Source organism: Gambusia affinis, linkage group LG02, assembly GCF_019740435.1.
Source record: "Gambusia affinis linkage group LG02, SWU_Gaff_1.0, whole genome shotgun sequence".
Lineage (NCBI taxonomy): Eukaryota > Metazoa > Chordata > Actinopteri > Cyprinodontiformes > Poeciliidae > Gambusia > Gambusia affinis.
In genome coordinates, this window is record NC_057869.1 from 204,839 (window position 1) to 220,616 (window position 15,778).

General features: G+C 45.6%; 1 protein-coding gene across 6 annotated transcripts in view; it reads right to left on the reverse strand.

The window, feature by feature from the left end:
• vps13c (vacuolar protein sorting 13 homolog C) overlaps nucleotides 1–15,778 on the reverse strand; it is a 57,520-nt gene that overhangs the window by 40,189 nt on the left and 1,553 nt on the right. For 4 of the 6 annotated variants that reach the window (XR_006369305.1, XM_044102610.1, XM_044102601.1 and 1 more), the window contains exons 3-20: nucleotides 15,556–15,598; nucleotides 14,945–15,040; nucleotides 13,516–13,617; nucleotides 12,169–12,231; nucleotides 11,807–11,881; nucleotides 11,586–11,695; nucleotides 11,437–11,496; nucleotides 11,244–11,303; nucleotides 7,802–7,882; nucleotides 7,638–7,695; nucleotides 6,419–6,546; nucleotides 6,238–6,344; nucleotides 5,984–6,158; nucleotides 4,500–4,562; nucleotides 4,296–4,425; nucleotides 4,127–4,227; nucleotides 3,217–3,359; nucleotides 2,954–3,146 (exon numbers count right to left, since the gene is read on the reverse strand). Coding sequence is in view for 5 of the 6 variants with exons in the window: in XM_044102610.1 (XP_043958545.1) it covers nucleotides 2,954–3,146; nucleotides 3,217–3,359; nucleotides 4,127–4,227; nucleotides 4,296–4,425; nucleotides 4,500–4,562; nucleotides 5,984–6,158; nucleotides 6,238–6,344; nucleotides 6,419–6,546; nucleotides 7,638–7,695; nucleotides 7,802–7,882; nucleotides 11,244–11,303; nucleotides 11,437–11,496; nucleotides 11,586–11,695; nucleotides 11,807–11,881; nucleotides 12,169–12,231; nucleotides 13,516–13,617; nucleotides 14,945–15,040; nucleotides 15,556–15,598 (1,788 nt within the window). In the remaining variant the exon portion in view is untranslated. The remainder of the gene's footprint in view (nucleotides 1–2,953; nucleotides 3,147–3,216; nucleotides 3,360–4,126; nucleotides 4,228–4,295; nucleotides 4,426–4,499; nucleotides 4,563–5,983; nucleotides 6,159–6,237; nucleotides 6,345–6,418; nucleotides 6,547–7,637; nucleotides 7,696–7,801; nucleotides 7,883–11,243; nucleotides 11,304–11,436; nucleotides 11,497–11,585; nucleotides 11,696–11,806; nucleotides 11,882–12,168; nucleotides 12,232–13,515; nucleotides 13,618–14,944; nucleotides 15,041–15,555; nucleotides 15,599–15,778) is intronic. The other 2 variants (XM_044102632.1, XM_044102619.1) reach the window with 1 other exon arrangement.

The window sequence follows — 15,778 nt, forward strand, 5'->3', positions numbered from 1 at the left end:
CAGTCTGTTTTGCAACCAAGTAGATTACAGTAGATTACCGAACTCCCTCCGAATCTCTCAACACTGAAAAACATTTGAATAAATACTGATTAAGATTATAGAAATTCTTCCTCTGGTTCTCTGGTGTTTGAAACAGTTTTTGCTCACTTCGTTAAAGAAAATTTCCACAACAAGGAGAAGCAGACCAACATGCAGCGGACACACCGTGAAGAGCCGACTCAGCAGCACTGAACACAGACTTGACCTTTCACCCTCAGACTCAGGTCTCCTCCAGGTCCCTTCAAAGCAGCAGCAATCAAAAGACCCTGAAATGTTCTGCTAAAAGGTTCTTCTGTAACTGGCTGGCTGGCCCAAGTCTGCCTTTGATTGGCTGAAATGAATCGTTTGAGGACTCCTTCCCCTGAAGCAGTCAGGTTCTGACGCCACTGAAGAGAAACTGGATCTCCCTGTTCGAATCCATTTGTTTCAACTCTTCACTGAGATTCTTTAGTGGTGTTAATTGACCACTAGAGCCTAGACTGGGAATCAAACCCAGGACAACCGGACTACAGCCGCGCCCAGCTTTTGACCGTCGTCTGGTTCTGAATGGACCTGAAAGCCGGGAAAGAGGCCTGAGAGGGTTGGTGTTGGACTGTTTCTCCAGCCTACGGACGGCTGAGGTGGTGGTGTGATGTCCAGCTGGGTCCAGGAAAGTGAAAACACTCTTCCGACCTACTGATGATCTTCTTCTGCTCTAGTTTTCCAACTCAGGAATAAAAAGCTGACCAAACGATGGAGGTTCTGATTATGTGAACATCTAGTGTCAGAACCCAAAAACCAACAGTGAACCTGGCGAAGATTGGGAAATCCTGAACTGTCATAAATTTAACAGCTCTGATCAGAAAATGTAAAAACTATTTAGATCTTAATGTGCATTTTTCATGTGACCATCACAGATTAAAAACTGTATTTGCCACTGAAGTCTGACTCAATGCAGACAGTCCCGTTTCCTGATGGGTGCCATCAAAAGTCAGACTAATATGCTGTTCAGATCTAAATATTTGTCTCAGCAGCGCCCCCTAGAGTCCCAGAGTAGCAGTAACCTTGTCAATCACACAACTCTGCCGTAGCGCCGAACGACAGCGGCGTAAAATTCAGCTTCACGTTTATTATGAAATCAATAAAGAAAGACTATCACTCAACACTAAAACATGCAAGGAAGGCTTTCTTTGTCATAACAACATTAACAAAGCTCCAGCTTAATCTGCAACAGTCAACAGAATCACAAACCCTCCAGACTGAACCTCCTGAACTTCAATCTGATGCCAGCAACCAGTTTCCAGCTTCTGTTCAGAGAAAATTCAGAAAATCTGAGGATTAATCTGAACAGTAACTCTTTGCTCTCATCAGTGTTACGACCCGTCTAGGCGAGGCCAGATCGCAACATAAAGGATCCATCCTCTTCAGATCCCCAGCAACCAACACACAAAGTTGAACATTTTATATGATATTTATTGTAAAGAGATGTATTTTCAATTTACAAGGAGTTGAGCGTATAACCTCAGAGTGAGCTAACGCCGAAAACAACAAACAAAAAAAACTATCTGAATATAAACCAACTTACCTAATTAAAAGTAAATAAACCAAATGACAAAAACTTACCTCCCTAACTAAAAAAAAACAGGATAAAACTAAGAAAACAGAAACGGCAGCTCACTCCTACAAACTCCGAAACGTTACAAACAGTGTGGTCGATAGGGATGGGCCGAGGATGGAACCCCAGGAAGTCCGCGTCACCAGCTTTTATCCGTCCTCTCCAGGAAGTGACCAATCGGACGTCCCCCGTCGTCCTCCAGGCACCAATCAAATAAGAAAAAAAACACCTGCACTCAGGTACATAATTAGGTCAAACGACCCCAGTCGTAACATCAGGCTTTGAAACCAGCAGTTATCAAACCACTGAGAAAATCACTACTGCAGAATGACAAGCCGACCTCTGACCTCCCGTTCATCAGTAAAGTTACTGAAAAAGCTTCAAGAGTTAAATAGTTTCCTAACTAAACCAGCCCCTTTGACGCCTTCCAGTCTGGTTTCCATGGTTACCACAGCACAAAGACTGGCCTAGTCAAAGTGTTCAATGACATCCATATAAATACGGACTGTGGGAGAACCACAGTGCTGGTTCTGGTTCTGGTTCTGTTGGACCTCAGTGTCGATCATTTCACTGAATGGAAGAGAGTTGGGTCGGACTCTCCAGTCCAGAACTCAACTGGTTTGAATCTTACATAAAGATAAATGTGTGAATGAGAAAAAACTTTCCCCAGATGAACAGAAACAAAACTGAAGATATTATTATCTAGAACAATCTAGAGTTATAGATCTAGAGTTACAGATCTAGAGTCAGTGCACAGTTTCAGTTAATACAACTAAAACCTGCAATCAGCCTGAAACCTTGGAGTACTGATGACCTCTGAGCATTCAGAGCCACATAAAGACAATCACAAAGTCGGCCTTATTTCAGCTGAAGAACATCTAGATGACCAATGTCTCAGCTAGATCTAGAGAAACTCATCCAGTCGCATTGATTCGTGCAGCAGCCTCCTCACAGGTCTGTCTAACAAATCCACCCTCCAGCTGCAGCTGATCCAGAACGCTGCTGCTGGAGTTCTGACTAAAACCGGGAAGTTAGTAAATGTTGAACAAACTTCCAGAAAACTGTAAAACAGCTGAAACACTGACTTACATTATATCTCGACTAAAAACCAGCTGGTTAGAGTTTTATCTGAAACGTAATCAACAAATTTAATGATGGCATTTAACCTAAAGCAACACTTTAATAGTTGAGTCTATGCTGCATGACTTTGTGTTTTTGTGTTTGTTATGATGTAAAGCTCTTTGAAATGCCTTGCTGCTGAAATGTGTTGTACAGATAGAATTTGACAGAGTGATTGATGATGATCAGAGGCCAGTTTACCGCGTCGTAGATAATCTCCACTGGCTGGGAGTGGATCTTCAGCAGCTGGTCTCCAGAACTCTCCTCAGGGTTCAACTCAAACACTACGGTGAGCAGCGATGATGAAGAATCGCCCACAGAGGCGATGAGCGAGGGGACGGCGCCCCGCTGCTGCAGCCCTGTGACGTACCAGTGCTCCAGCGCCACCTCCACTCTGCAAGAGGAAGCAGCTGGTGTGAGTCTGGCTGAGGCGGGCCAGAGGGTTCCACAGGAAACGTTCCCACCTGACCGCCTGTGCTCCGGGTCTCTGGGATATCCTGGTGCTCAGGTTGACCATCTGGATGTTGAGGATCTCCGGGACGTCACGCTGCTCTCTGATGGTCACTGACGTTCTGAACAGCTGGAAGGTGATAATGGCACCGACGTACTGAAACACAGATGGCCAGGTTACTGGGTCACCTTAGGACAACGTTTCACTTCATTAAGGTTCTGATTCCTGAGGATGAGGTCTGGGCTTTGACTAGGCTATTGTAATACCAAGATCCTATTCTCTTTGAGCCATTCTGTTCTAAATCTGCTGCTGTGTTTGGATCCTGGTTCTGTTCAGGACGCAGTTTTGACCGAGCCTCAGCTGCTGGACAGATGGACTCACACCGGACTCTAGAAAACTTTGGTCCAGAGTGGAGATCCCAGTCTGCTCAGAGACAGCCATCACTCCTCCACCACCATGCATCAAACCATGAGGAGTCACTGTTGACCTGCTATATGGATTCCTCAAGATTTCTAGTTTGTTCTCATCTGTCCATAAGACATTGTCCCAGAAGTCTCGTCTTCCATCAAGAAGCAGCTTTGTTAACCTCAATCCGACAACCATTTTCAATCTACCATAAAAGAAGAAGCCTTTTCTTTCAAGATTCCTCTGCCAGTCCTGCAATGAACGTCAACATTTTTCAAACAGACTCTCTAGAGCAGGGGTCTCAAACTCCAGGCCTCGAGGGCCGCAGTCCTGCAACTTTTAGATTGCAACTGGAGAACTGATCTACAGGTGGAGGTAATTAAGCCATTTCATTCCAGTGTTTTGTACCTGTGGCTCATCTAAAAACTGCAGGACTGCGGCCCTCGAGGACTGGAGTTTGAGACCCCTGGTCTAGAGAGTCTCAACCTGTCAGAGTCTCTAGCTGGTAGAGAGTCTACCTGTTTGGGTAATGCCAAGTTGTGCGAGCTGCCACTGTAGCCAATAGCTGTGTAGAGTTTTTCCTTCTCCTCAGCCGTCATCAGCTGGTCCAGACCCGAAGCTGAAACAGAGCTTGGCGGTTCAAAATCAAATCTTGGGTCTCTCCAGAAGGTCCAGATCAACTCTTACTCTCGGGCTCCTTGTCCTCCTCCTGCTCCTCCTTTTTAGCCTTCCTCCCAAACCAGCCACTGAAAAAGCCTCCTCCTTGTTTCTGGCCTCCGGATTTCTTCCCAGCCAGCTTCTGGCCCGACCGGATCACCTGCAGGAGCAGAACCCGAAGTCAAGCCGGGCCTGTGAGAACACACATCATCACCTTCATTTCTACAAGATTACCTCCATCTGGGCTTGCTGACGGGCCAGAGTGATGTTGAACACGTCCAGGGTTTTCTCCAGATCCTGAAGCACAGCAGAAACCAGCTTCAGTCAGCGTCTTTTATTACTATTTATACCGTACTTATTATTTCAGTTTCTTTTTATCTTTTATAAGATTCAGCAGACCTAATTATTAATTATTTAATTTTCTTCTAATTTCAATCATATCCTGTGTCCTTTGGAACCATTTCATTTTTTAATGACTAAATTTCTTTTGAATATCGGGGAGAGATATTGCTGTAAAGCAGTGCTTCCCAATTCCAGCCCTCAGCCCCCCTGCTCTGCATGTTTTAGATGTGCCTCTACACCAGAGCAGCTGATTCAAATGATTTCATGACATCTTGGTTCCACCAAGTCCTGCAGGAGCCTGTTAATCACCCAAAGATTCAATCCAGGTGTGGCAGAAGGGAAACACCTAAAACATGCAGGCAGGGGGTCTGAGGACTGGAATTGAGAAACACTACTGTAAAGTCAATGAATCAACGCAGGAGACTGTCGCCCCCTGCTGGCCCAGAAGTTAATGCTCCAAGTCAATAATAATAATTGAAAGGATGTTTTGTAAAGAGCCTCAAAATGACTTTTGTTGTGGCTGGACCCTTTACAAATAAAACTTAGTTAATGGAACAGATTAATTAAAACAGTCTGCTGAAAATCTGCAGATAAGAACTAAATATTAACTCTGGAACTAAAACAGCTTTTTCCAAATAGATCTAAGCATTTCATTTATTCTAGTTTCAAATTTATTTAGTGTCATTTGTAAACATTAAATTTTTTAACATCTAACGTGCAACTACACAAATTCAGATTCATTCAACATTTAACCTTATTTCTGATCAATTCTTCCAGATTATTTTACATTAACATATAATATATGGAGCGATATTTGATACAATTGTCAAAAATAACAGGTTAATTTGTTTTAAGGTATTTATGATCTTCAACTTTATATTCAGTAATTATCCTAATAAATGTTGTGTTTCAAATGTTTTTGATTTTAAGATTTTCAATTAAGTTTGTATTTATGAACAAAATATATAAAATAGATAAAAACATCAGTATCAGTATCAGTATCATCAGAAAACAGAAGAACATCCAACAATTTTTATATACTACAAATACCAGTTAAAAAAAGATTTGGAAAAAACATTAGGCTAAAGGGTAAAGGCTGGAAGTACAAGAAATAACCCTAAAAACATACAGAACATTTCAGGACGCACTGACCAACATCTTGAGAAAAACATCTCAATTTATAGAAATAAAAGTCTGAAATGGCAAGAGATCATTTCATGTGTGAGAGACGTTGGGATGGGCTTCCTGAAGGTCCCACCTCAAGTTTCCATTTCTGCTTCAGGAAACCCAACCAGCTGAACTCATCTCCACCAGTTCAGATGGGATGGATGGAGGGGAAGTTTCCTCACAGACATTTAACCCAACCCTTTCCTCACCTGGATCTGCTTCTCGATTTCTGGCCCTGGCTTGTTCTGGCTCAGCAGCTTGCTCTTGTAGGCAGCCTTGTAGACCTTCAGGCTCTCCCGGTGCTGCTGAATCTTGGACCAGGACCACATGTGGCTGAGGCGTCGGATGTGGACCTCCATGATGCTGTTGAAAGTATATCTCCACCTGGAGGTAGCAGGAGACCACAATGTCTGGTCCTGGTTTTATCTGGGTCTGAGCTGATGGAGCAGGACAGCAAACCCACCAGACTTTGGCGTTCTTACTGACAGGAACATCTGGCCTGAACTTCCTGTAAGGGGCGCTCTTTGCCATTAGATCAATGGACTCCAGAAGCTCCACCATGCTCAGGTACTGTGGAGGATAGACAGGTAAAGGTAGTCTCACCTGTCTCCACCTGATCCATCCAGCAGGCTGTCTTGCCTCACCTGAGGTTTGGTCATCTCGATGCCAATGTTCTGGACCTCCAGCTGCAGCTTCATCTTTGGAGACTTCAGCTCTGCCTCTGCATTCGGGTTGATGCACATTTTAGCCGAAGCGAAGATCGGCTTGAAGACTAGACAGAGAAGAAGAGTGACCAGCAGCTCCGACCGTCAAGGACTTGACAAATCACCCTAACCCCAACCCTGACAAGACATGTTCAGTTTTTCCTCAACCCCACATGAAATGAGGGTCACACTTTCATTCATCGTTATAAAGCAGAAAGACTACAATCCACTGTGACCCACTATGATCCAATATGATCCCTTGTGATCTATTGTGACTTTCTTGCTTAAATGGATTTTAAATGAACCGAGTCAATCTGGAGTTCTGATTACCTGAAAAGGAAAAATCTTATTCTAGTCTGTTTTCTGAGTACGTAGTAAATAAATTCTAAAACTCACATTTTTGTGGCTATCCTTGTGGGGACTTTCCATTGATTGACTGTGATGTCAAACTTTGTTTTGTAGATAAATCTTTATTGTCATTGTCACAAGAACAACGAACTTTAAATTTAAAATTTAAATTTATTTGAATCAATCAATCAATTTTAGCTATAAAGCACCTTTCATGTTGGAGGCAGCTTGCTGGAAACACATAATGAAGGGTTGGAACCACCCAGGGTCACATTCTGCAGCTGCAAACACCAGAGTTGTGAAGTGAAACTGGTGGGATTTTCCCTTTTCCTCCCATCATTGTAAGAGGGTTGGTGGATATTAAAAGCAACAGACTTTTACCTTTTCTTCACTTCCCCGGACTAGTCAGGAGAGTCATAGCTCTATTTTTTTGCTTAATTTCTTAATAAAATAATAATCAAAATGCATTTTGATTCATTTGACTCAGTGTTTCACCTTAGATAAGATCTATTGATTTCTTTAAAACTTCCATTCATTTCTGCAGCCTATGGGGCCACTTTCAGCGTTTCCATGGAGATGGAGTCAAAGATTTCCAATCAGGTTGTTCATCAACGCTTTTAGATGGAAACTCTGAGGTCTTTGTCATTTCCTGGACAATCTGGACTGCAGAGCAGCTAAAGCTGCAGGTCAATAGATCCAACCAGGGAGACACTTGAAACATATTGCTACACCACAAACCCTTAGTTTAGGGTTCAAGGGTCATAAGACCACCAGCTGACATCACATTTATTAATCAAAGATCTGAACTCACTGTACTGATAGTGAGGCAGCTGCTGGTCTTTGCTGCTGATCTCTGACCTCAACTGGTCCTGCAAAGGAGAGCAGGATCAACCGGGGGGGCAGGAGGCTCTGAGTCCAGTCATAAACAGAAATGAGCTTCATCAGATCAACACAGACATGCAGGAGTGGACTGACCACAATGTCCTGCCAAGAGCTCCTGTAGTACATGTGACTGTTGACGTTCCAGTAGACGCAGAGACTCTCCAGACGGCCCAGCTGTGGACAGAGACAGCAGGGCAACAGGTTTAATTAGTACTCAGGGTTCCAGCAGCAAGGCAGCTTTACACCAAACAAACATAATAACCAATTATGAAACAACAACCTTTATGTGCTTTGGGCACATTCTAATTATTTTTGTCTATTTTTCCTGATTGTCTTGTTTCTAGACTTTAGTCAAAGGATTTTTTTCTGTTTTTAACATATTTTGGAATTTGGATAATTTCTTATTTTGTTGTTCACCCTTTAAATAGGCTGAATTTTGACGAGTGTGTAAACGCGTGTAGACCTGCCCTTCTGCTCGCTCCACCGCCACCGGGGAAGCCTTCTGCCGCTGCGCCACCGAAACCAGTGGCTGTAGAGCCATGGTGGGCCGACGCCTCCAGCCCGCCATGCGGTAGCTTTTGTTAGCCCCCGTTTGCTTTTACTGTTGTGATTTTGGCCTGGTGGGACCGCTTGTCCTATTTTTGTTTCTTTCTTTTTGAACCTTCACTCTTGCATCTGTGTCCTCAAATATGTTGTGCCCTTTCGGATGTAACAACACTAAATATTGCATTTTGTCAAATGCCATCATCAATCATGACTGATCCGAGGAAACACTCAGGCGCAATGTGGTGACGGTTTAATGAGACGGGAGTACGAGTTACAAAGCACAGAAAACAGGAACATGAGGAACACGACAGTACAATCAGGCAGTGACTGACTGACGGTGAGCAGCTGCAAAGCTGGTGAGTTGAGAACTGGAGGCTTATTAGTAACGGGCTGCAGGCTAAGACCAGAGGTCAGAGGTCAGCCTGATCTCTGGTTTCCAGATGGAAGAACTGAAGCTGACTCTAGATCTATAACTCTAGATCATTCCTCTTTAGGTCCAAAGATAATAACTTCAGAAAGTTTTGGAACACCCACTTAGTAGCATCATAATGTAGAGCTGTATATCATCTGTGTTGTCATGGTAACTGATCTTATTTCGTGCTATAAGCTGAACCAGTGGGAGCATGTAGAGATTAAATAAGAGGAGTCCTATGATTGAACCTAGGACTCCTCTTGTGACCTCTGACCTCTTGGATGAGAAGTCTTCTATTGAAACAAAGAAATCCCAGTTCTATGTCATCCCTACTGAATGGTCATTCTTGAGCAGGAGCAGGTCGAGTGTAAATCACAACAAAGTCAGCTGTGAGCTGCCAGGTGACCCCCATGACCCTGTATAGTCACATGAGAACCGGCGCTCAATCCCTTTTATTCTTCTTGTGTGCAGGTGTGTTGAGTGCAGTGTGGCTGTGTGAAGCTGGTTACTTCTGTGTTTACCACTCTTCTCTTCTCCTATCTGCTTGTTGCTAGCAGCTTTGTGACAGCGCCTGGTCAGAGCTGTGGGTAAGCCTCGCCCTCCAGGAACTGCACAAGCTACTTTTCACCTTTTTACCAGATCTGCAGTTCTTTCTGCGACGACTTGTATGCTTTGTTTTTCTTTTCTATACTAATGTACTGTTCGCTTTAATTTGCCAGGGCCTCTGGGTCTGACTCCATTGCAACCCAGTAGGATGGAGGAAATCTGTGACAGCCACAATTCGAACGGCTCTTGCCGGTTTACAGATTGGTGCCTCATCAGGCAGGATAATAAGGGAGTCAATGCTCTCTTATTATCCTGCCTGATGAGGGTCTGCGGCCCAATGTCCATTGCCTCAGTCTTGTATTTCTGATGACCTTCTCTGCCAGGCCTACGACTCTGGCGCCCTTATGGATCGGACTGGAAACTCTCTTTCCCATTTAATGCTGGCCCTGTCCTCCTCTTTGGAATCTGTTCCACTGGACCATTACACCCAAGGCCTGGTTGATGCATTTCTGTAGGCCTTTGCTCTTATGACGAGGGAGCTGGGATGCACCCTCTTTACATTGATTCACACTCACCACCAGGTGTGGTTGGCACAGTCGCCTCTTACTGAGCCTTGTACCAAAACTCTCCAGGCACTTCCTGTCATTCTGGGAGACGCTTATTTTCATTTTCCGAAAGCTTTGCCCCATTGGGGGTTTCTTTATTGTGCTTTCCAAGGGAAGCATTTCCAGTTCAGGGTCCACCCATTCAGACTTTCGCTGTCACGTGGGGTCTTAATCCAGTGCTTTGCAGTGGCCCTCTCCCCTATGCAGGCATAAGGTTTGAGGATCCTCCTATTTTGTCCTCTGGACAATTGGTTCATTTGTGCACCGACATGGGACCGGGTGGTCCAAGACACTTGATTAGTGTTCAATCATGTTGAATGCTTGGGCTTGCAGGAGAACATGGAGAAAAGCAGTCAGACTCCCTCACACAACACAATCTTCCCAGGCACGGCCATGAATTCCATCTGCTTGCCCGTCACCCCAGCGGGTTGACAGTATATTGAGCATGCTCCCGGAAATCAGGTGCAGCATGGCGCTGCCTCTTGTGCAGCATCTTTGACTTTTGGGCATGCTCACCGGTGCATCCGGCATAGAGTCCTTGGGGCTGCTGTCATTGCAGCCCCTCCAGATGTGGTTGTATCTGGACCCCACATGGAAAGCTCATCGTCTCAGAAGACTTCGGGTGGGGCCTCAATGTCTTCAGTCTTTGTCCAGTGGAGAATGAGGTAGTTTGTGACAACAGGGGTCCCCCGCACGGTTCCCTCCCGTGTCGACGGGAAGTTGTGCTTACGGATGCATCCTCCATGGGCTGGGGTGCAACCTGGCAGGGTCAAATGGCACAAGGGACGTGGTCCCAGCAGCAGAGCAGGAAGCACATCAATGTCCTGGAATTACAGGTTGTACTTCTGGCTCTTCTGAGCTTTCTTCTGGGCTTGTCGGGCAAGCATGTGCTGGTGAGGTCAGGCAATACCTCTGTGGTTTTTCACATCAATCACCAGGGGGAGACAAGGTCAAGGAAACTGTTGTGCTTGGCTCAATAGCTTCTGACCTGGGCGGCTCCATACTTGGCCAGCTTCAGAGTCGCATCCCAGGGCCACAGATCATGCCAGTGGCATTTCTGTCCCATCAGAAGCTGCTTCTGGGAGAGTGGAAGCTTCACCAAGAGGTGCATCTGGAAGGTCTTTGGCAGAGCCGACATGGATCTCTATGTCTCCAAGGATGCATTTCAGTGTCCCCTTTGGTCCTCCTTCATGCTTTCCCACCATTCAGTCTAGGTTTTCCGACTCTCCTGAGGGTTCGACACGAGGGTTCAACAGCATGCAGTCTGGTTCCGCAGACTGCATGCGGAACCAGAACTGGAATCAGTTCAAGTCAGACCCAGCTCTCCAGTCGCTTCAATAGCAGATCAACGGTCTCTTTTTTTCCCTCCAGCTGTGTTTGCATCAACAATCATTAAGTTCAGGAGAGACCAAGTGGAGCATCTCACCTTGTAGATGATCTTTGCAGCTTCATTCAGAATGCACAGCTTCCAGTTCTCATCAGTGGTCTGAAGGTAGAAGAACAAGAACCGTCAGCAAAAGCAGCGGGACGTCAGGCTGAATGTGTGTGTGTGTGTGTGTGTGTGTGTGTGTGTGTGTGTGCGTGTGTGTGTGTGTGTGTGTGTGTGTGTGTGTGTGTACCTGAAGGCTGAGCTCTGACAGTGTTATTCCTATCGATAGGGGGCGCTGTGGATCTGACAGCTGAAAAACATCAACGAAGCTGAGAGTCAAGCAGAGCTTCAGGAGACAGAACCAGAACTGGGATTGGACAGGGCCGGGTCAGAACTCACGTCATCCTCGTAGCGCAGGTGGATGCTGCTGATCTTCACCTGCAGGTTCTTGATCACCTGAGTGGCAAGTTTCTCCATGAACGTGTCCTTCTTGTCCTCCTGAGGTTTATCTGAAACAAGCAGAGACGGTGAGGAATCGGGTCGGCTCGCTCTGGGCAACACCAGAACCAACGTCTCTTCTCAAGAGATCTGCGTCTCTTTAAGGAGAAACATGAACTCACCTGCTTTGTGTTCGTGTCGCTTCAGTTTCTTTAGAACTTTTTTGTGCTTTTTGGGTTTTTTACGTCCTTTTGGGACTTTGGCAGCGTTAAAGACAGAACAGCCATTAGAGAGAGAAGAGCTGGAAACAGAGAGACAGCAGGAAGCAGAAGAACCAGAAGCTTTGGACCTGATGGACTGAATGAGCAGAGACACCAATCTGACTTTGGGCTTCAGAAACCAGCCTCTGGAGCTCTGGCAGTGATGCTGCCATGGACCCAATAAAGCCCAAACCACTGACTGGTCCCTGGTCCAAACCCTGGAGACAGCTGTGTCCTGTGTCTCTCAGTGTATCTGAATGTCTCAGTGTCTCTGAGTGTGTTACCATTGAGCTGCTCCTTGTAAACAACGCTCTCCAGACCGAACAGCAGATCTCCAGTCTGAGACGCTGACAGCAAATGCAGCATGAACGGGACAGAGAGAGAGTTAGTGAGTAAACCTGCAGACTCATGCAGCAAGGATGGGTACCGAATTCTGTACTTTTATTGGTAACGATTGAATTCTGCCAACACTACCGAGTACCAATTCACGTAAAATCAAGTGGTACCATGTTTTGTTATCCAAGTGCATCACTGTGACCATATGGAGGAAGAGTGGGGGATTTTCCATGTTTGTCCTGAAAGCAGCATAGCAGCACAAGGACGTAATGACCTCAGCAGCTGCTACTTCAGTAAACAAAGCAAGCATAGCCGGTAGAAAACACCCAAAGGTATGGCTCCACTTTTCAAAATGTGATGCAAATTATGCTTGATGCAATATTTGCAACATAAAGCACAAGGCCAGCGGTGGAAACACATCTTGTTTGAGAAAGAACCTGGTGAAGCACAATTTTTCTTAAGGCTGAAGAGTGCCCGGTTTTCGACAGCCTTCCACTGCTGCATTAGCCTCCGTTAGCGCGCCGACTCTCCATCTGTAGCCAGCAACACGGACCAACAAATGTTTAATAGATTTGGTGATGGCGACAAACAGCGACATTTACGATGCAAGTGAGGAGAAATGACCCCTAGGGGTACGTGGAGCAGGATTTTAATTTGTGCCATAAGAGAAAACACTCCGTTTATCACTTTGAAGAAATTTGTCAAACAGTTGTGATGTTACAATATAAAGGTGATGTCTTGATCTATCCATTTTCTTCCCAGAGACAGACAGGACAAACACACACACGCTCTCACACACACGCTCTCACACACACACCAGGGAGAGTCTATACAGACCAGTTAACCTGACAGAACCCGGACAGAACCCACCATGCACAGGGAGAACATGCAAAGACCTGGGGCCGGGAATCGAACCCAGAACCTTTTTGCTGCAAGGCAACAGTGCTACCCACTGCACCACTGTGCAGCTCTTGTTGTCTTGATATATTTGTTAAATTTTATATATTGAAAAATAAATATGCTATAAAGTGTCAAAGGTTCCAATCCGTAGCCTGCAGACGCGCCTGTGGGCGACCAGGATCAAGCGGTCCTGGTGCAGAACCTCCTAGTCACAATGACCTGTTCTTGTTTGGCTCTTCTGTTATTGTGGGAGTTATTGGCTGAGCCGTCCTGGCTGAGCCAATCACAGCCGTCCTGGCTGAGCCAATCACAGCCTTTTGAGGAGCAGCTGAAAGCAACAATGAAGAGAAAGAGGAGAAAAGCCAAAGACAGCAGCAGGTTGGGGTCGGTCTCACCTCTTTGTGTCGCGCTCTGCAGCGCCTCCTCGATGCGCTGCAGCTCCTTCTGCTTCGCCTCCTGCTGGTAGCGCTCCTCCTTCGCTGCATCATACTTTATCGCTGGGGAAGACAAAAGGCGGTGTTGAGCATGAGAGAGCAGCTGGATGGATGTGCAGAAACTACACTGATTAACCCCAGAAGAAGAATCTCTAGCAGCATGCAGCCAAAAACACAAGCAGGTCTAAAGAGCAGCAAACCAGACATTCAGGCAGAAACTCCTCCAGTCTAACTGGTTTCACTGGATCAGTCCTTTCCGTAGCCAACTGTTGCAAGGAGTCAAGGTTGATCACAAGGATCAGTTGGAATGCACATGTGATGGAGATGAAATTATTTCTTTGTTAAGTGACTTGAGACAATATTTGTTGTGACTTTTCACTTTATATGTAACGTGAACCAGCTTATGGACCTCTGGTGTACTGGTTCTGAAGAAAACCAGTTCAACCCAGAGTCCAGACCCAGCTGCTCCCAGATCAGCCAGCAGCAGAATGGAGTCCAGGGTCCGGTACCGAGTCCAGAGCGGTCCATCTGAGGAGAGGCTGCTCTTCTACAGGTCATTAGCAGTTTGGGTTAGAAATGAAATGAGACGTTATTCGGGCTGCACCGTATTGGTGAATCTATGGAACGTTAAGAAATGTTGTGATGACAATATCAGGTGTGATATCTGGCTGATTTCTTCCTCCATCTCTGTCTCATGGGTTTCTTCCTCTGTGTGACTTTCAGCGTTTAGAGGAACATCAGCAGATTCTCCTACTGGAAAAATGTTGGATCAGAACAACAAAAATGAATTCAGAACTCTTAAAATATATATTTTTTAAAAATCATTGCACTCCCTACAGTCCTTTGCAATATGTGATCAGCCCTGAACCAGACACTGGTACCGGTACCAGGTCTGGACCGGTCCATCTGACGAGCGCTTGCTTTTCTGTGGTTCATTTAAATTCATCAAGTTGCTGTTCTAAAATCATTTCCTGTCTGCTCAAAATCCAAAACAGATTTCTTCAGTTTTATGAACAGAAACCTGCTGAAGACAAGACTTCCAGCCCTGAGGTCCACAGAACAGGAAACCCAAAACACAACCTGATGAACAGGATCTGAAGCTTCAAAATAAAAGCCTCTCAGCCTTTATTTCAAAGCCAGGTGTGTTTCCTTAAAGAGGTCGACCGCCACATCCCACCGTCAGTAGCTTACCGTTATAAGGAAACGTTTTCAGCTGAGACTGAGCTAGAACACACACACACACACACACACACACACACACACACCATCATGTTCAGCACGCTGTCGGCCGTCTGAACAGATGTTTTATTCTGATGTGTTTGTGGCTTGGGGAGAGCTGAACTCGGATCAGAAGCATCCAGCGGACGGTTTCTGTTCTGACGAGACTTACTGGCTCCAGGAACGACCAGCAGGTAGAGACCGTCCAGCGTGGCCACCACCGCGTCGCCGTACAGGTTCTTCCAGGGGATCTTCAATGTCAGCTTGCCTGAACCAGACAAGATGGAGAGTTAGCCGAGATTGCAGCAGAATCCAGGTTCTCATCAGAACCTGATGGAGAACTGAGCAGCGCAGCTGCAACACGCCATGAAACATTTCAGTAACTCTGAGCTGACGGAGTCTGGAGAAACCTGGAGGAGCCTTTGTAACCCTTCTATGTCATGTTGTAACCCTGTTACACCTGAAAATGCCTGAAGCTGTGAGTTGGCGTTGTGGGTTAGGGTTCAAGCTGTGGACTCAAGAGCTGTTCCACAACATGAACAAAATGAAGCAACCAGGAAGGTGGAATAGTTTCTAAAATGAACAAAAGTTGCAGAATTGATCCATTTATTAGAAATAATGGATTTAAAGAATCCAGCTGTTTAACCATTTAAGGAGTTGCTAAATGCATCAGAATATCTCTTTAGCCAACAGTCCAGCATGATGAAGGAAACAGGAAGTTAACTTTGCCCTTCAATCTAAAAATATTAAAACAGAGAAACATAAATTAGGTTCAATACTCACCAATCTGTCCAGCTTTTACTTTGAAGGGAACATCAAACTCGCTCTGAAACATAAACAAAGTCAGTCAGAGTCTGGGCCTGAAGGGGCGCCCCATGAGGACTCCCGCTCTGAGACGCCACCAGCTCATGTGACCTGCTGCCAGCTGCAGGGATGATGATGATGATGGCCCATCATCAGTTTGCGTAAGGCAAGCAGCAACACAAAGATGCTGCTTTTCAAAATA